Source organism: Mauremys mutica, chromosome 2 (genome assembly GCF_020497125.1).
Source record: "Mauremys mutica isolate MM-2020 ecotype Southern chromosome 2, ASM2049712v1, whole genome shotgun sequence".
Lineage (NCBI taxonomy): Eukaryota > Metazoa > Chordata > Testudines > Geoemydidae > Mauremys > Mauremys mutica.
In genome coordinates this window covers 41,262,451-41,278,906 of record NC_059073.1, presented here as the reverse complement: position 1 = coordinate 41,278,906, position 16,456 = coordinate 41,262,451, and the positions used below count along the sequence as shown (strand labels likewise).

At 42.7% G+C, this 16,456-nt stretch overlaps 1 protein-coding gene across 1 annotated transcript in view; it reads left to right on the top strand.

Moving 5' to 3' along the window:
• The window catches only part of VPS13B (vacuolar protein sorting 13 homolog B), a 902,514-nt gene that overhangs the window by 767,079 nt on the left and 118,979 nt on the right, over positions 1 to 16,456 (top strand). Inside the window, exon 37 of the mRNA XM_045002958.1 lies at positions 6,079 to 6,281. Within this exon, the coding sequence (XP_044858893.1) occupies positions 6,079 to 6,281 (203 nt within the window). The remainder of the gene's footprint in view (positions 1 to 6,078; positions 6,282 to 16,456) is intronic.

Here is a 16,456-nt window from a genome sequence, read left to right as displayed (position 1 = left end):
TACTCTCCCCCACACACATACACTCGCACACCCTAAACAAGTGGAAACAGAAGCAGATTGTGATTCTGACACAATCTCCTTCCCCGGTACCTCCTGGGGCAGCACAACAGTGCAGTGCCCTGTATGGCAAAGCCATGACTGACCTCAAGAATTTTTTTCCAACTATAGTCTGTCTAATGTTCAGTTCTGTTTATTTTATTGTACAAATAAATTGTCACCTGTTTGCTTTTTTTAAAAAAATGCTTCCCATATATACATCCACCAATCAAAACTCTGCTCTGAACTCTATCAATGTGGCAGTGCAGCCAGATCAAATATCTTTCAGCTATTTCCTGGGAAACTAATGACATGCAGAAATCCAGTGCGCATAGTAGAAGGGAAGAAACATCCTGTAGAGTTTTCACTTCTTTCAATACTTGGGAATTATTAAAACTGTTACCAAATTATCAATATTTTAAAATACTGTGGAATACAATGACTGCCCAATTCGTTTGAGTTATAGTCCCTTCCTTCATTTGTGACTCAGTAGGACTAAAGGAACTATATCCTTTTGTCACTTGTTGTGTATATTCTAATACCTAAAATGATCATTAATGAAAAGGGAGGTTCTTGATTTGTTTGTTTTTCTGTTGCATTTGTTAGAATTTGTCTCTGCCTTTTTACATCCATTGCAATGATAATAGACAAGGTCAGGCTCCTTATCTGGGCCCCTTCTCTCACCCGTGCACAGCCTGACCACTGCAGAATCTTCTAATAAATAGTAAATCCTCACATCTTTATTTTAGCATATTTGGCTCCATATATATGACCCTGTCAAGTGTCCTTGTAGTGTCTGTGTTAGTATAAATCAAGTCAGTGACATTAAATATTTAAAGATGATATAATTGAACATCAAAAGCTTTCTCTGTCTTTATAGGAAGTTTTCTTATACTCAGTGTTCTTTTTTAATAGTATTCATACTTTTTAATAGTCTTAACTGTTATGCAAATCAGTTTCTGGAGAGTATCTAACACATGCTTGCAGTTTTTCAAGTAGACATAGATTATTTCCAGCTGTATAAAAAATACCTGGATATGCCCTTCTAGCATATGTCATCATAGTATAATTTTTTATAATGACATACAGAAGCCTGATTTAAATTTCATTTTGCTCAGTCAGTATGGCAGTGCTTTGCAATGCTATTAAGGATCTGAGTGGAGCCTGACAATGGAGAGTTGGCAACATTTGGTAAACATTGTCCAAAGCAAGTGGTTCACATTTATTTGTCTCCTGAAGATGTATTTTAAAAGTCATGAAACTAATTGTTCCTAGAGCTAAATTATTGCACTTACTGAAAAGTATGTTGGTGTTCAGCAAGCAATAATCCAAACAGAGCAAGTTAACTTCTGCATTTCACAACAATCGTTTATGAAGATATATTACTTCTGTATGTTGCCATATCAAGTTCACTTGAAATGGTGACCATGATTTAATCTGTTTAAACCGAAGGCAGAATTCTACACAAGATGTTTGAGAGAGATCCATGAAAGAGCTGGCTGAAAGCAGTGTGTGGGAGGGGAGCACAGAAGAGGAGAATTAGTTTTTTACTTTTCCAAGATGACTTACTCAATACGAGGAAAGGAGCTTCACAAGCTCAGTTCATGCTCTGTATTTCAATATGGTGTTTAGAAATCCTAAAATAAGACCCCTGTGCATACTGATGTTACAATGGTATTTCTTCACTCCCTTTCCCTTAGAATGTGAGTACACTTCTCCCCTAATGTCAGCCTACTGGGATTTCTACTGCAGTGATATTCCAGTGAAAGAAGCGTCCCTAAAGCTCATACATCTGTTCACTCGTTTTTGCAGTTTCTACCTATCTGCCAGTCTTCATCTGTTTTCTTTAAGTACTTATTCTCTTAGCTCTCTCAAGACTGCCCTTTGTGCAAGTTTATCTGACTATTCTTTGTATTTTTTTTCATTACGTGGATATTGATTTATATAATAAGATTCATTTCTCCCCAAAGAGGTCATTTATAACTGCTGTGAAATAGGATATGATGTCTTGCCTATAAAGAGAGAAATTCTGGTTCCTTATAAGAAAAAATAAATAAAACTGTGGCCCAAGTCCCTGAAATTCCTCTAGTATTTGTAGAACATAACCCATGCAGTTGCTTTGCACTACATAAATTACCTTTTTTGAAATTCATCAACATGTCTTTTTCTTTATTAATGATTGTGTTTCAATTTCTCACTGGGATATATAGCAGTTAGATTGATTGATTCCTCTTTCCATCTATTATCATACAGATAATTACAATATTCTGTAGGCACTGAACCACATGAAGTAACTCTTCCGCATGAGTGTTTTAAAACTGTTAAAAGGTCTACAAATATTTCACATCTGCGTTCAACTCATGAATTCAGTATCAACCCTGAAGTTTCATGTTTAGTTCATTCTATTGTGTATACGTTGTGTATATGATATAGTCATCTATCAGAGGAACCTAATAGTGGTGTGTGATCTCACATAACATATCAACTGCAATACTCAGGCCCAATGGAGTGAGTTAAGGATGGTGTTTCTATCTTACAACTGACCTGCAATTATTTTTAAATCGCTGAGCCAGATTCACTGCTACACTTTGGTTGCAAAGTGCTAGTCCAGCTACACAAGCAGTCATAAATCCAGGTGAACTGGAAACACAAAGCAGCCAGAGCATACCAGTGAATCTGGACCAGTAAACATTGGGTTATGTGTTGAGTGATTAGTATAATTTACATTTTATATTTTGTGAAACTGTTCTGTAATTTAAAAAACAATCTGCATAATCCTTGTAAATTGACTCTATGTTCCAGCCAGGTTTTGTAGTGGCTTTTACATCACTGTCACATGACTTGAGCATTCTTGTCTATGGGTCAGAACAGCAGGCAGGTCTAATGGTCAGAGCGGTAATCAGGCCTAGTGGTTAGGACAGGAGTTGGTAGCGAAGAATCGGAGCCCAGGCTCAGAGCTGGTCAGAGGTCAGATGCCAGAGGCAAGGGTCACAGCCGGAGTCAGAGGCCAGGAATTGGAGGTGTGGGGACAGAGCTGGGTTACCTGGAATGAGGCAAGGCTGGGACCAGTGTAGAAGCAGGGCTGGGAGCAAGGCTACAGGCAGGCACAGGAGCTGTCATAGCTGTGGGCGAATGCTTTGAGCAGCCACTGAATTGCTGCTGCTGCTGCTGGACTTAAGAGCTGATCTGCTAGTGCTGATTCTTCCAACCAGACAGGTGGCATAGCCCATCAGGCAGCCTACTACAGGCCAGCTGCACTTACCTCGAGACTGGCTCTGCTGTGGGCCCTGGTTCACGATAATCACCAGCATAGTGCATGCTGCAATGCGTCGCACTACAACATCCGACAATAGGTAATTCTGGATGACCAGTGGGGTAAAAGATGTGGCTAAAATATCATACATACTAAAAGTCTTTCTTCCCTTTGCTGTCTAGGGCACTCAACACATAACCCTAACTATCATTCATATTAAGAACAAAAACAAAAAAATCCTTGAACTTGCAGGTCACTCCTGCCATATTACAAATTGTGAGAATAATCTACACAAAAGTATATTTCTGTGTTTTAGAACCAAATGTCATAAGACAAGTGCAAAAAAAATTTAAAATCATTAAATATTTTGATTTTGGTGCTCCTTAAAATAACTAAATTAACAAAAGAACCAAAGACACTATTTTCTTGGGCTAACCGCTTTTATATTGTATACTGTGTGTAGTTGTCAATCCACTGTTCTACTGAATATGCTGTGCTTATAATCAAAAACAGTAACAAAAGGAGAAGATGTAGTTTATTGATACTATAAACATACTTATTCAGGTTTACTCTCCTGTTAAATTTAATCTTGAAAGAACCTAACCAAATTGGGCCAAATTCTTGTCTTGGCTGTTCACACATAGGGCCAAATCCAAGGATCCAGCACCAAGATTGAGTTATCCAGAGACAAAGTCTGATATTCTGGCCTTGTTGTAACCATTGGCAACTCTCCTGTTCACTGCCATGGGGCTAGGATTCCATCTCAGAACTTTAAGTAATAATCCCCTAGAGTGCAAAGTAGTTCCATGGAGGGTACTTCAGCCCAACTGCTGAAATAGCTCTCTTTGGTTCCTGTGCACCTCTGCCACAGTAGGGTCCCCATCCAGTCCTACCCCGTCTTTGCATGCCTCCTGCACTCTGCACCATATGGAACTCTGCAGAGATGGGTTCCATGCTGCCCAGAGGATGCATACCTCTAGTGTGTGACCCACTCTCCTCCCATTCAAAACACACACACAGTACAATGGCACCTCTGTAGCTATGGAGATTGGATTTTTCTAATATTTCTCCTGGAATTGACAGAAGCTGTGAACATGCATCTGAGAAAAGAATTGGGTCCATTATGTGTTTTCTTCCATAATTCAAATCATGTTCTTAAGAAACTATAGATCATTACATTATAAAATTATTCTTGGCATTATAGTTTAAAGTCTCAGGACATAGACAGATTTTTCTTGGATTTTGAAAGAGGTTCATCAGAGAAGTTTAAACCTCCCCACATATTTAAACCAGGCACGTTTACATTGTACACAGAATAGAATTCCATTTTAATGGGATATTTCTTCTAGTAAAGGTTTGAAAATTCAAAATAGTACAGTCCTTTGAAACATCTGTATGCTGTAGGCCTTGAGTATTTTTTAATCTTTCATCTTTTGTAAGTATCAAATTTCATTAGAAAAATCAGCTATAGGCATCGTGAACTAAGAATGGTGAAATTCAGTATTCACAATGACAATTCCAAAAATGAGCAGCAAAAGAGAAAAATGTAGCCCAGCCTCTAGTGTAGTGCTTTGCATCTAAATATCCTAAAGAGTAGAGAGATTTTAGATACAGTTTGTTTTATTAAATTGTTTTCAGAGAATCACAGAAGTTTAGAATTGGAAGAGACCTCAGGAGGTCAGCTAGTCCAACTCCCTGCTCAAAGCAGGACCAACCCCCAACTAAATTATCCCAGCCAGGGCTTTGTCAAGCCGGGCCTTAAAAACCTCTAAGGACGGAGATTCCACCACCTCCCTAGGTAACCCATTCCAGTGCTTCACCACCATCCTAGTGAAATAGTTTTTCCAAATATCCAACCTAGACCTCCCCCACTACAACTTGAGACCATTGCTCCTTGTTCTGTCATCTGCCACCACTAAAAACAGCCTAGCTCCATCCTCTTTGGAAACCCACTTCAGGTAGTTGAAGGCTGCTACACAAGGATTTTTGATTTGCACTAGGTTAAATTCACAAGAGAACTTAAATTTTTAGGTGATGTTCATTTTCTAAAACTGTTTATTGTTAATGAGAATACATAGGTGATATTATAAATCTAACCTGTCTTTAACTTTTTAAAGGTTTTATAATACTCTGTCCACTATGAATGGTTATGATGTGATTTTTTTAGTAAACACGTTATGTATTTTGAGTTACTGTGATTATTTTGAGTTACTGAATTCAAGCAAAAACCTTATTCCTGTTAAGAACTCTAGACTCTATCCAGGCGATATATTATATTGAGAAATCAGAATGAAAGCAGAGAGAATAATTCAAAATGGCTATTTCCTATCAGTTTAGAATATAAGTGTAGCAGCTGTTCTTATTCTTAATATAATCTTGAAAAGATTGCATAGTTTAATGAAAACTGTCTCTATTCATAAAACTTAAAATACTCACACATGTAAAAAGTTATAACGTTTTGCAAATAGTACTTTGTAAGGAATGTGCATGAAACATACCTGCTCCATAACTAGAACTCAATCTAAACTGTACTCAAATATGTTGGAAAAGCAAACTGAAAACAAACCAAAAGCAGTATGGCCAGATTGTGAATGCCTTAGTTACATTGGTGAGGCATTTACTCTCACAAGTAGTTCTACTGAAGTTAATGGGACTATGTGTGTGAATAATTGCTCACCAATAAGAGTAAAGGATTCACAATCTGGCCTTGAGACATTTCTAGAGAATATATATCTAGGGAGAACACACACATCACTAAGCTAAATGATATATTTTTCCTTTTTCTTCAGGTGTAATTCATGGATCAACATTTGTTCTTGACATAAATGATTTTCTCCTTAAAACAAGTTTCAAAGAAAGAAGCAGAGCTCTGATAGGCCCCTTCTGTTGTTCTGTCAATGTGGAAGCTAAGTGGTGTAAGCACAGTGGCAATCCTGGTCCAGAGCAATCCATTCCAAAAATACATATTGACTTCAGAGGAGGGCTTATACAGGTCTGTATATGTTTTTGATGTATATGTTTGTGATGTTGTGAAGGCCAAGACTATAACAGGGTTCAAAAAAGAACTAGATAAATTCATGGAGGATAGGTCCATCAATGGCTATTAGCCAGGATGGGCAGGGATGGTGTCCCTAGCCCAGGGGCGGCTCTAGGGATTTTGCTGCCCCAAGCACGCCAGGCAGGCTGCCTCCGGCGGTTTGCCTGCGGAGGGTCCGCTGGTCCTGCGCCTGCGGACCAGGACCAGGACACGCAGGACCAGCGGACCCTCCGCAGGCAAACCGCTGGAGGCATCGGCAGAGCGCCCCCCGCGGCTTGCCGCCCCAAGCACACGCTTGGCGTGCTGGGGCCTGGAGCCGCCCCTGCCCTAGCCTCTGTTTGCCAGAAGCTGGGAATGGGTGACAGGGGATGGATCACTTGATGATTACGTGTTTTGTTCATTCTCTCTGGGGAACCTGGCATTGTCCACTGTTGGAAGACAGGATACTGGGCTAGATGGACCTTTGGTCTGAACGTTAGTATGGCTGTTCTTATGTTTTTATGGTTCTCATATATAACTGAATTTGCCTTGAATTTTGATTCTCTGTCTAAACTGCACAGAAAACTTGTAAAGCTTTGCATCATGAGACAGTTCACCACATTTGAAAATTTTTACATTTGAAAAGAAGTGAGCGTTTATGCGAAACTACTGATTAGACAAAACTGCACAGAGTATTGACAAGAACTGTTCAGGGCATTTTACTGTAGTGTAGCTGTATGTGTGTGTTCCCTTAAAAGTACTGTATCAGGTTACTAACATTTAACATTTGGGGGCCTGTTCTGTTTTGTGTGTGCATGCGTGCGTAATGCCTTGGGGCAGCTCTCACAAATGCACTTCAGTTTCTTAAAACGTACAAAAAATTCTCAGGGGAGTAATTGATGATTGTTGTTTGTGGCAATTAACACTCAGTTTTACATGCTATCCTCCCCTTCAGTTAAATGGGTCCGTAACTTGAAAAACAGTCCAAGAAACATGGGAGTTTTTGAAATGAAGAATTCTGATTCTGTATAGCTTAAGCAAGAGGGTTGTAATATAATTAGGACAAGATACACACCTATTTACAGTAAGATTTAAAAATAAATAAACTCCAGCACATAAACCCTTCAATAAATATTTATAAAAAAAAATGTTTGCAGAAAACTGGATCCGTTTGTAAATGTTGGTGAAATGAAAAAGGACTATATTTATAATTAATCATTCACAACAAATAATTTGACCAGCTCTAAATATGACCTCATGTATCACCATTACTAATGTGTATTACGGTAGTGCCTAAAAGTCCAAAATGATATTGGTGTCTCTTTGTGCTAGATTATGTATCTACATATAGAAAGAGAGTCTCTGCCCTGAAGATATTTCAGTCTAAATAGACAAGACAGATAAAGAGTGGGAGAGAGGAATTGTTTATCCCCACTTCACAGATGAAGAACTGAGGCACAGTTAGGTTACCTGTGCAGCCTTGGGCAAATCACTTAATTTGTGGCAGAGCCAAGAATTAAACTAAGTCTTTTGTGTCCCAGTCCAGTGCCTTAACAACAAGACCATCCTTCCTCACTACCACACCACAGTGACGCAAAAAAGTCTATTGTCAGCTTTGACTGTAAGGCACTCTCCTCCTCCTTGCAGTATGAGCATTAAATGTTACTACTGAATTCTCCAGACCATTCCGTCAGGTATCTCTGTTTTTAGTCTTTGTTTCCCTCTCCTGTATGCTTACAATTCATAGTTGTAGGTTACTTCCTGTCCAGGACCATTTGCCATTCTACTTCCACAAGGCTATACTTTCTCCTACAATTTACGTGTGGCTGCAGAGGAAGGGAAAACATGGTTCTCACCCAGCTTTACTGCAAGTCTTTTTAGGTCTCCTCAGACTTCCTGCTTCTGTACTCATAGTGAAAAGATCTTTTGTCTCTGGACAAGTTAACACTCTGTTCCTTCCACCCACCAGCTGCAGACTTTTGACCTACCATTTGGTGGTTTCATCCTGTGATGAAATCAATAGATAAGGTTACTTCTGTTTTTCTCTCTCTGCCTCTAGGTACACTTCTGCACTCAGAATCATTGGTGATCACCTCATTGTGTCAGACAAATAGTTGAGATACTGCATTCTAGATAGTCTACTAGTTTTTGGTGTCTCGATATTCCACTGGGTCCAACACTGGAATTCCAAGGACCAGGCAGGGCTCAATTAAATTTTGAGTGATGTGCTGTGGATTAGACCAGTTATGTCTTTAAGTTAGATGCAGAGGGGTTCTGGGAATATGTTAGGGCAATTGTTTAAAAATTACTTTGTCATCAATTTCTCACTGGTTTGTCCAAGCCTGCAGGATTGCTGCAGACAGCAGTGTGAATGAAGAAATGCAGCACTGCTTGGCAAGGCAAAAGGGAACGGTTCATTAATTTCTCTCTCAGCCAGGAAAGACTGATCCATTCGTTCCCCAGTGCACTCGCTGCCTGCCGAAAGCACCCAGATAGGATTAGACATATTAGTGTTCAAATACCTGGGATTACAAATCATTCATGGTTATATGATTCACCATGCAGAGCCAGTTAACATGTAACAAACATTGCAGAAATCTTTTCAATGTTTTTTTTAAATCTTGTCAATTTCCTTTTTTCACCTCTCTGCCTTTCTCTTTCTTTCTGGTGAAAAGGTTTATGTATCTTCAGAATGTTGTAAGTCTATTTTCCTCATTTTTTTTCTACATACCTGAATGTTTTGATTAAGGATGGCCTGAACTGGAACCCTAGACATGCACCTCCCTAAAATTTGGGAACATCTAACTGAGATCTCATCCAAATTCAAACTTTGCTCAAATCAACAACAGTGCTTTCTGAAGATGGGCCCTCCCCCATGGAAGTGTGGATCTAGATACTAATCTATCGTTTCCCAAAACTCAAAATTGTTGGGATTCAGGGTTATGGTATGTCTGTCTTTCTAAGGTACTGATACCATAGTATCTGGGCATCTCAACATTTTTATATTTAAAATAAATTTAAAGTATATTTACCCTTATGAGTCCATTATAACGAGAGTCCTGAGCTGCAAAGATTGGATCTAAGTCTGAATCTCAATTAAAACACATGGTAGCATGTACATTAAAAACAAACAAACAAAAATCCCTACCATAATAAAACACTGCACTTACACACACACACTGTTTCCTGCCTGGGGAGAGGATGAGAGAAAGAACAAGGAGATGGGAGGACAAGGATTTGGGTCTGGGGTTTTGACTATTATTTCATCACCTATTTTTGTCATACTGTATCTCTGCTTCCCCCATGTTCTCTCACTTTCACTACTCCTCCCTGTTTTCTCTACGCTTCTCTTCTTTCCTTTTCTCATGATGTCACTCCCACCTTATTATTCTGGGGTTTTTTTCCATTACTGTTCTGCCACACTACTCTCTCTTTTGATGGTTTTATGGGTGAGAAGAGAACTGGATTACCTTCCAAAGAAACCAAATACCAGGAATAAGATACTCATAACTGTTATGTGGTTTCTTGCTTGGGCAGCATATCCAGATCTTTCTCTCCCAAGAAATATTGTGAAATTTACTTCATGCTGCTATTCTTTATCCTCTGTGTTAGATTTATTAGACATTTTTAATTAGCACATGCTCATGAATTGTAGGATAGTGAGGGACTAATGTGTCAATAACCACATGATTCAGAACCCGCACTTCCTCAGGCCCAAAATAGCCTGAATCTGATTGTCTTCCAAGCTTGCTGGAGAATTGTTGGAGAGTGAAGGGGATTTGAGCTTTAAAGTTGCCTAGTTTGCTGGCAGTGAGTTATACTGAATTTTACTGCTGAACTTTTAGGGTATTATTTGTGATGTGTTTTTAAGATATGTCAAGGATGGCTGCAGACTATGGAAAGGCATTTCTTGTGTGTTTGCATAAATCTAAATAAATAATAAATAGATAAATATGAAGTAACCTCTGTTCACTGGCATCTCTTTAAGGCACGCTATTCTGCATTTTCAGTTTTTACCAATTTTTGCCAATAAATTACCAGTTTTTATAATTAAAGGAGTTCTATTTTTACAGACTTACACCCGTTTATTAATCCACTCAATATTTTTTCAGGTACTTATTTTTGTTAAACTCTAATGCTTTACATGATTGTTGAGTCCTGCAGCTCTAAGATTGAAGCTGTTCTGCAGAGTAAAGCACCGAACACACACAGTGGAGGTTGGAAAATCAAACAATGTTAATATCATGCTATGATTGGCTCACAAGGAAATGCTACCCACCAATTTCTTTGCGTCCATTTATTATGGTGCTCAATTTAAAAAATCAATCCCCCACAGATAAAGATAGATAAGGTAACGAAAAGGTGAACATGGGGTGAAAATGCAGATCTATGCCTGAATACCAACAAGAAAATCAATGCTTAGAAATTTTCAAGAAAAGTAAAGACAAGAGTGAAGAGGATTCATTGTGCTGCAAGTACTGCAGTATTGAAGTCAGTGCTCACGCGACTGAATAAAGGAGCATGTCAAAAGCAAGCAACACAGGAACTTTAAGGAAGAAAGTGAGTTTTGGGGATAAACAATCAGTGTCAGACGCTTTCACCAGGGCTTTAATGAAGGAGAGGACACAGCACGATTGTGTCAATGAATTTGTGGGTGCTCTTTGTTTTGCCAGACAGCCACTGTTAATTGCAGAGGGGACTATTGGTGACTTTGTAGCAGCAAAAACCCTTCCTAATGCAGACAACCTCACTTGTATGTATCTGAAAGAAAATTATGATGCTTTAGTATCTAAACTGATGGAACGAATTGATGGAAATGTGGTCTAGTATGATTTTTGATGAGTCTCTTGATGTTTTGGACCATCTGATTCTTGGCCTTTTGTTTTCATATTGTTAATTCAAAGCGAATAAACCTGCATTGTTTTGTGTTGATGTGACATTCATCCACTCGGCTGATAGCTGTTTTGTTGAGGCAGCAATAACTGACACGACTGAGATGTACGAACTACTTTGGGAAAATACGGCCACAACTAACACAGATTCTGCTTCCTACATGGCTAAGTTTTCACGGGAGATTAAACTCAATCAGAAACCAGAGCTGCTATGTATTACCTGTCCTGCTCATCTGATTAACATTGCACTGTCAGCTACTGTTACAGAAGAAATGAAAGACGTGAAATCTTGCATCATTGGATTTGGGGCCGTTTTCAAGCATGTGAACAAGCTAAGGCTTTGTTTTACACAGTGCAAGACAAATGCAGAGCCGACTGTCTTTTTTACCTACCATTGTTGTGCCACATTGGTGGATGAGCTTATACTTTGCTGCCTGTCATGTAAATAATGTGTGGACTGTGTTAATGCCTCTCCTAGATCACCTTGAGTTGTTTGGTTCTCAAGCAGAAACTCTTAAGAGACTGCCAAATAACCAAAATGGCTGCCAATTCTGTGCACCACAGTAATGTTCATTGTTGAAAACTTGGGGTCACTGTGTGACATACAGAAAACACTGGAGTTTTCTCCGACAAGTGCCAGCACATTTGCCAGTACAGACATTTATCGGATCCTGACAACCAAAATCTCAGCTGAATTGAGCACAAAAGCTGCAGGAGAAACATACGGTGAGAAAAGCCAGCTGTTTCTGAATATCCTTCCAACTCCAGAACACGAGAAAATAAAAAAAAGCATTCATGACTGTGGCCTGTAATCTGAACCCCAAAGTGTTTGGTGCCGAAGATTTTTTTTGCAATGTAATCCAGGTGTTGCACCCCTTCTTCAAAGTGAATTTTGCAGCAAGTACGACCGTTATGCCAGAGTGTTTCAACCATTTGCCACTAAAGATGAAATTTCAAATCTGAAAGGGGAACTTACTACATACATGAACACACCTAATCGTGACAATGTGAAACTGGATGTGCTGGCTTTTTAGTACAGTCATCAAAACGCACTTCCCAACTTCAGCAAAGTGGCACAGCAAACTTTGAGTGTACTCCCCAAAGGGTAGGGCACTTGGAGCTAGGGTTAGGGTTCCTATGGGTAAGGCGCCCCGCCCTAGTGTTAGGGTTCCTAAGGGTAGGGCACTTAGAGTTAGGATTAGGGTTCCTTTGGGTAGGGCACTTGGAGCTAGGGTTAGAGTTCCTATGGGTAGGACACCCCGCCCTAGGGTTAGGGTTCCTATGGGTTGGGCACTTGGAGCTAGGCGTAGGGTTCCTCTGGGTAGGGCACCCCGATCTAAGGTTAAGGGTTCCTATGGGTAGGGCACTTGGAGCAAGGTTTAGGGTTCCTAAGGGTAGGGCACTTGGAGCTAGGGTTGGGGTTCCTACGGGTAGGGCACTTGGAGCTAGGGTTGGGGTTGCTGAGGATAGGGTGCCCCGCCCTAGGGTTAGGGTTTCTATGGGTTGGGCACTTGGAGCTAGGGTTAGGGTTCCTATAGGTAAGACGCCCCGCCCTATGTTTAGTGTTCCTATCGGTAGGGCACTTGGAGCAAGGTTAGGGTTCTTATGGGTAGGGCTTGCCGCCTTAGGGTTATGGTTCCTAAGGGTAGGGCACTTGGAGCTAGGGTTAGGGTTCCTATGGGTAGGACCCTTGGAGCTACGGTTAGGGTTCCTATGGGTAGAGCACTTGGAGCTAGGATTAGGGTTCCTATGTGTAGGGCACCTCGCCCTACATTTAGGGTTCCTATGGGTATGGCACTTGGAGCTAGGCTTAGGGTTCCTATGAGTAGGGCTCCCCGCCCTAGGGTTAGGTTTCCTATGGGTAGGGCACTTGGAGCTAGTTTTAGGGTTCCTATGGGTAGGGCTTCCCTCTTTAGGTTTAGGGTTTCTCAGGGTAGGGCACTTAGAGCTAGGGTTAGGGTTCCTATGGGTAGGACCCATGAAGCTAGGGTTAGGGTTCCTATGGGTAGGACCCTTGGAGCTAGGGTTAGGGTTCCTATGGGTAGGACCCTTGGAGCTAGGGTTAGGGTTCCTATGGGTAGGGCACTTGGAGCCAGGGTTAAGATTCCTAAGGGTAGGTCTCTTGGAGCTAGGGTTAGGGTTCCTATGGGTAGGGCACTTGGAGCTAGGATTAGGGTTCCTGAGGGTAGGGTGCCCCGCCCTAGGGTTCGGGTTCCTATGGGTAGGGCACTTGGAGGTAGGGCTAGATTTCCTATCGGTAGGGCACATAGAGCTAGGGTTAGGGTTCCTATGGGTAGGGCACTTGGAGCTAGGGTTAGGGTTCCTATGGGTAGGGCTTGCCACCCTAGGTTTAGGGTTCCTAAGGGTAGGACACTTGGAGCTAGGGTTAGGGTTCCTATGGGTAGGACCCTTGGAGCTAGGGTTAGGGTTCCTATGGGTGGGACCCTTGGAGCTAGGGTTAGGGTTCCTATGGGTAGGACCCTTGGAGCTAGGGTTAGGGTTCCTATGGGTAGGACCCTTGGAGCTAGGGTTAGGGTTCCTATGGGTAGGGCACTTGGAGCTAGGATTAGGGTTCCTGAGGGTAGGGTGCCCGCCCTAGGGTTTGGGTTCCTATGGATAGGGCACTTGGAGGTAGGGCTAGATTTCCTATCGGTAGGGCACATAGAGCTAGGGTTAGGGTTCCTATCGGTAGGGCACTTGGAGCTAGGGTTAGGGTTCCTATGGGTAGGGCTTCCCACCCTAGGGTTAGGGTTCCTAAGTGTAGGGCACTTGGATCTACGATTAGGGTTCCTGTGGTTAGGGCACTTGGAGCTAGGGTTATGGTTCCTCTGGGTAGGGCTTCCTGCCCTAAGGTTACGGTTCCTATGGGTAGGGCACTTGGAGGTAAGGTTAGGGTTCGTATGGGTAGGGCTTCCCACCTTAGGGTTAGGGTTCCTAAGTGTACGGTTCTTGGAGCTAGAGTTAGGGTTCTATGGGTAGGACCCTTGGAGCTATGGTTAGAGTTCCTATGGGTAGGGCACTTGGAGCTATGGTTAGAGTTCCTCTGGGTAGGGCACTTGGAGCTAGGGATAGGATTCCTGAGGGTAGGGTGCCGCGTCCTACGGTTAGGGTTTCTATGGGTTGGACACTTGGAGCTAGGGTTAGGGTTCCTATAGGTAAGACGCCCCGCCCTAGGGCTAGAGTTCCTATCGGTAGGACGCCTCGCCCTAAGGTTAGGGGTTCTATGGGTAGGGCACTTGGAGCTAGGGTTAGGGTTCCTATGGGTAGGGCACTTGGAGCTAGGGTTAGGGTCCCTATAGGTAGGGCACATGGAGCTAGGGTTAGGGTTCCTATCAGTAGGGCACTTGGAGCTAGGGTTAGGGTTCCTATGGGGAGGGCACTTGGAGCTGTTAGTAGGGTTCCTATGGGTAGGGCTTCCCGCCCTAGGGTTAGGGTTCCTAAGGGTAGGGCACTTGGAGGTAAGGTTAGGGTTCGTATGCGTAGCGCTTCCCGCCTTAGGGTTAGGATTCCTAAGGGTAGGTCACTTGGAGCTAGGGTTAGGGTTCCTATGGGTAGGACCCTTGAAGCTAGGTTTAGGGTTCCTATGGGTAGGACACCCCACCCTAGGGTTAGGGATCCTAAGGGTACGGTCCTTGGAGCTAGGGTTAGGGTTCCTGAGGGCAGGGTGCCCTGCCCTAGGGTTAGGGTTCCCATGGGTTGCGCACTTGGAGCTAGGGTTAGGGTTCCTATGGGTAGGGCACTTGGAACTAGGGCTAGAGTTTGTATCGGTAGGGCGCCCCGCCTTAGGGTTAGGGTTCCTATGGGTAGGGCACCCCGCCCTAGGGTTAGGGTACCTATTGGTTGGGCATTTGGAGCTAGGGTTAGGGTTCCTATGGGTAGGTCTTCCCGCCCTAGTTTTATGGTCCCTAAGGTTAGGGCACTTGGAGCTACGGTTAGGATTGCTATGGGTAGGGCTTCCCGCCCAAGGGCTAGATTCCTAAGGTTAGGGCACTTGGATCTAGGGTTAGGGTTCCTATGGGTAGGGCACTTGGAACTAAGGTTAGGGTTCCTATGGGTAGAGCACTTGGAACTAGGTTTAGGGTTCCTATGGGTAGGGCTTGCCACCCTAGGTTTACGGTTCCTAAGGTTAGGGAACTTAGAGCTACGATTAGGGTTCCTATGGGTAGGGCTTCCCGCCTTAGGGTTAGGGGTCCTCGGGGTAGGGCACTTGGTGCTAGGGTTAGGGTTTTTATGAGTAGGGCGCCCAGCCCTAGGGTTAGGGTTCCTATGGGTAGGGTACTTGGAGCTAGGTTAGGGTTCCTGTGGGTAGGGCACTTGGGGCTAGGGTTAGGGTTCCTATAGGTAGGGTTTTTCGCCCTAGGGTTAGGGTTCCTGTTGGTAGGGCACTTTGAGCTAGGGTTAGGGTTCCTATGGTTAGGGCTTCCCGCCCTAGGGTTTGGGTTCCTATAGGTAGGGTTTTTCGCCCTAGGGTTAGGGTTCCTAAGGACAGGGCACTTGGAGCTAGGGTTAAGGTTCCTAAGGGTAGGGCACTTGGATCTAGGGTTAGGGTTCCTATTGGTAGGGCACCCTGCCCTAGGTTTAGGATTCCTCATTTTGGGCCAGCTTTAGACCATTCCACGAGTTCCCCCGTATCAGGCCCCTCACCTAAGAGGGTCCTGCGCCCAGTGAGAATCTCTTCCCTGGCGGCGCTCCGGGTCTTCGGCAGCGCTTAGGCGGTGGGTCCTTCGCTTGTTCTGGGTCTTTGGTAGCACTTCAGCGGCGGGTCCTTCAGTGCTGCCGACGATCTGGAGCGAGTGAAGGACCTGCCGCCGAAGTGCCGCCGAAGACTCGGAGCACCGCCCGGTGAGTACAAGACCCACGAGGTTTTTTTACATGTTTTTGGTTTTTTTGTCTTCCCTGCCGAGGCCCCGTCGAAACTGTTCTAATTGGGCCCCGCACTTCCTAAAGCCGGCCCTGACCCCCTCGATCTATTGATGCAGATTCCTTATTTTCAAAGTTGGACTGCCTCCAAGACAGCAAGAGGCTCAAGATGAGTGAGGATACTTTGAAAAACATTATGTGAGTGTACGCAAACCAGGATTTCCGGAAAAACTACTATCTCTGAAAAACAAAAAATAGCTTTGTACATTTAAAAAAAAAACAACCTTTACATTATACTGTAGTAAAATGTGTTTATTATGAAAGTTTTTTTGTTTTTCTTTTTTCCAATTTTCTTTTTTAATTTTTAACTATTTTTCATACTCGTTTTAATGTTTGGAA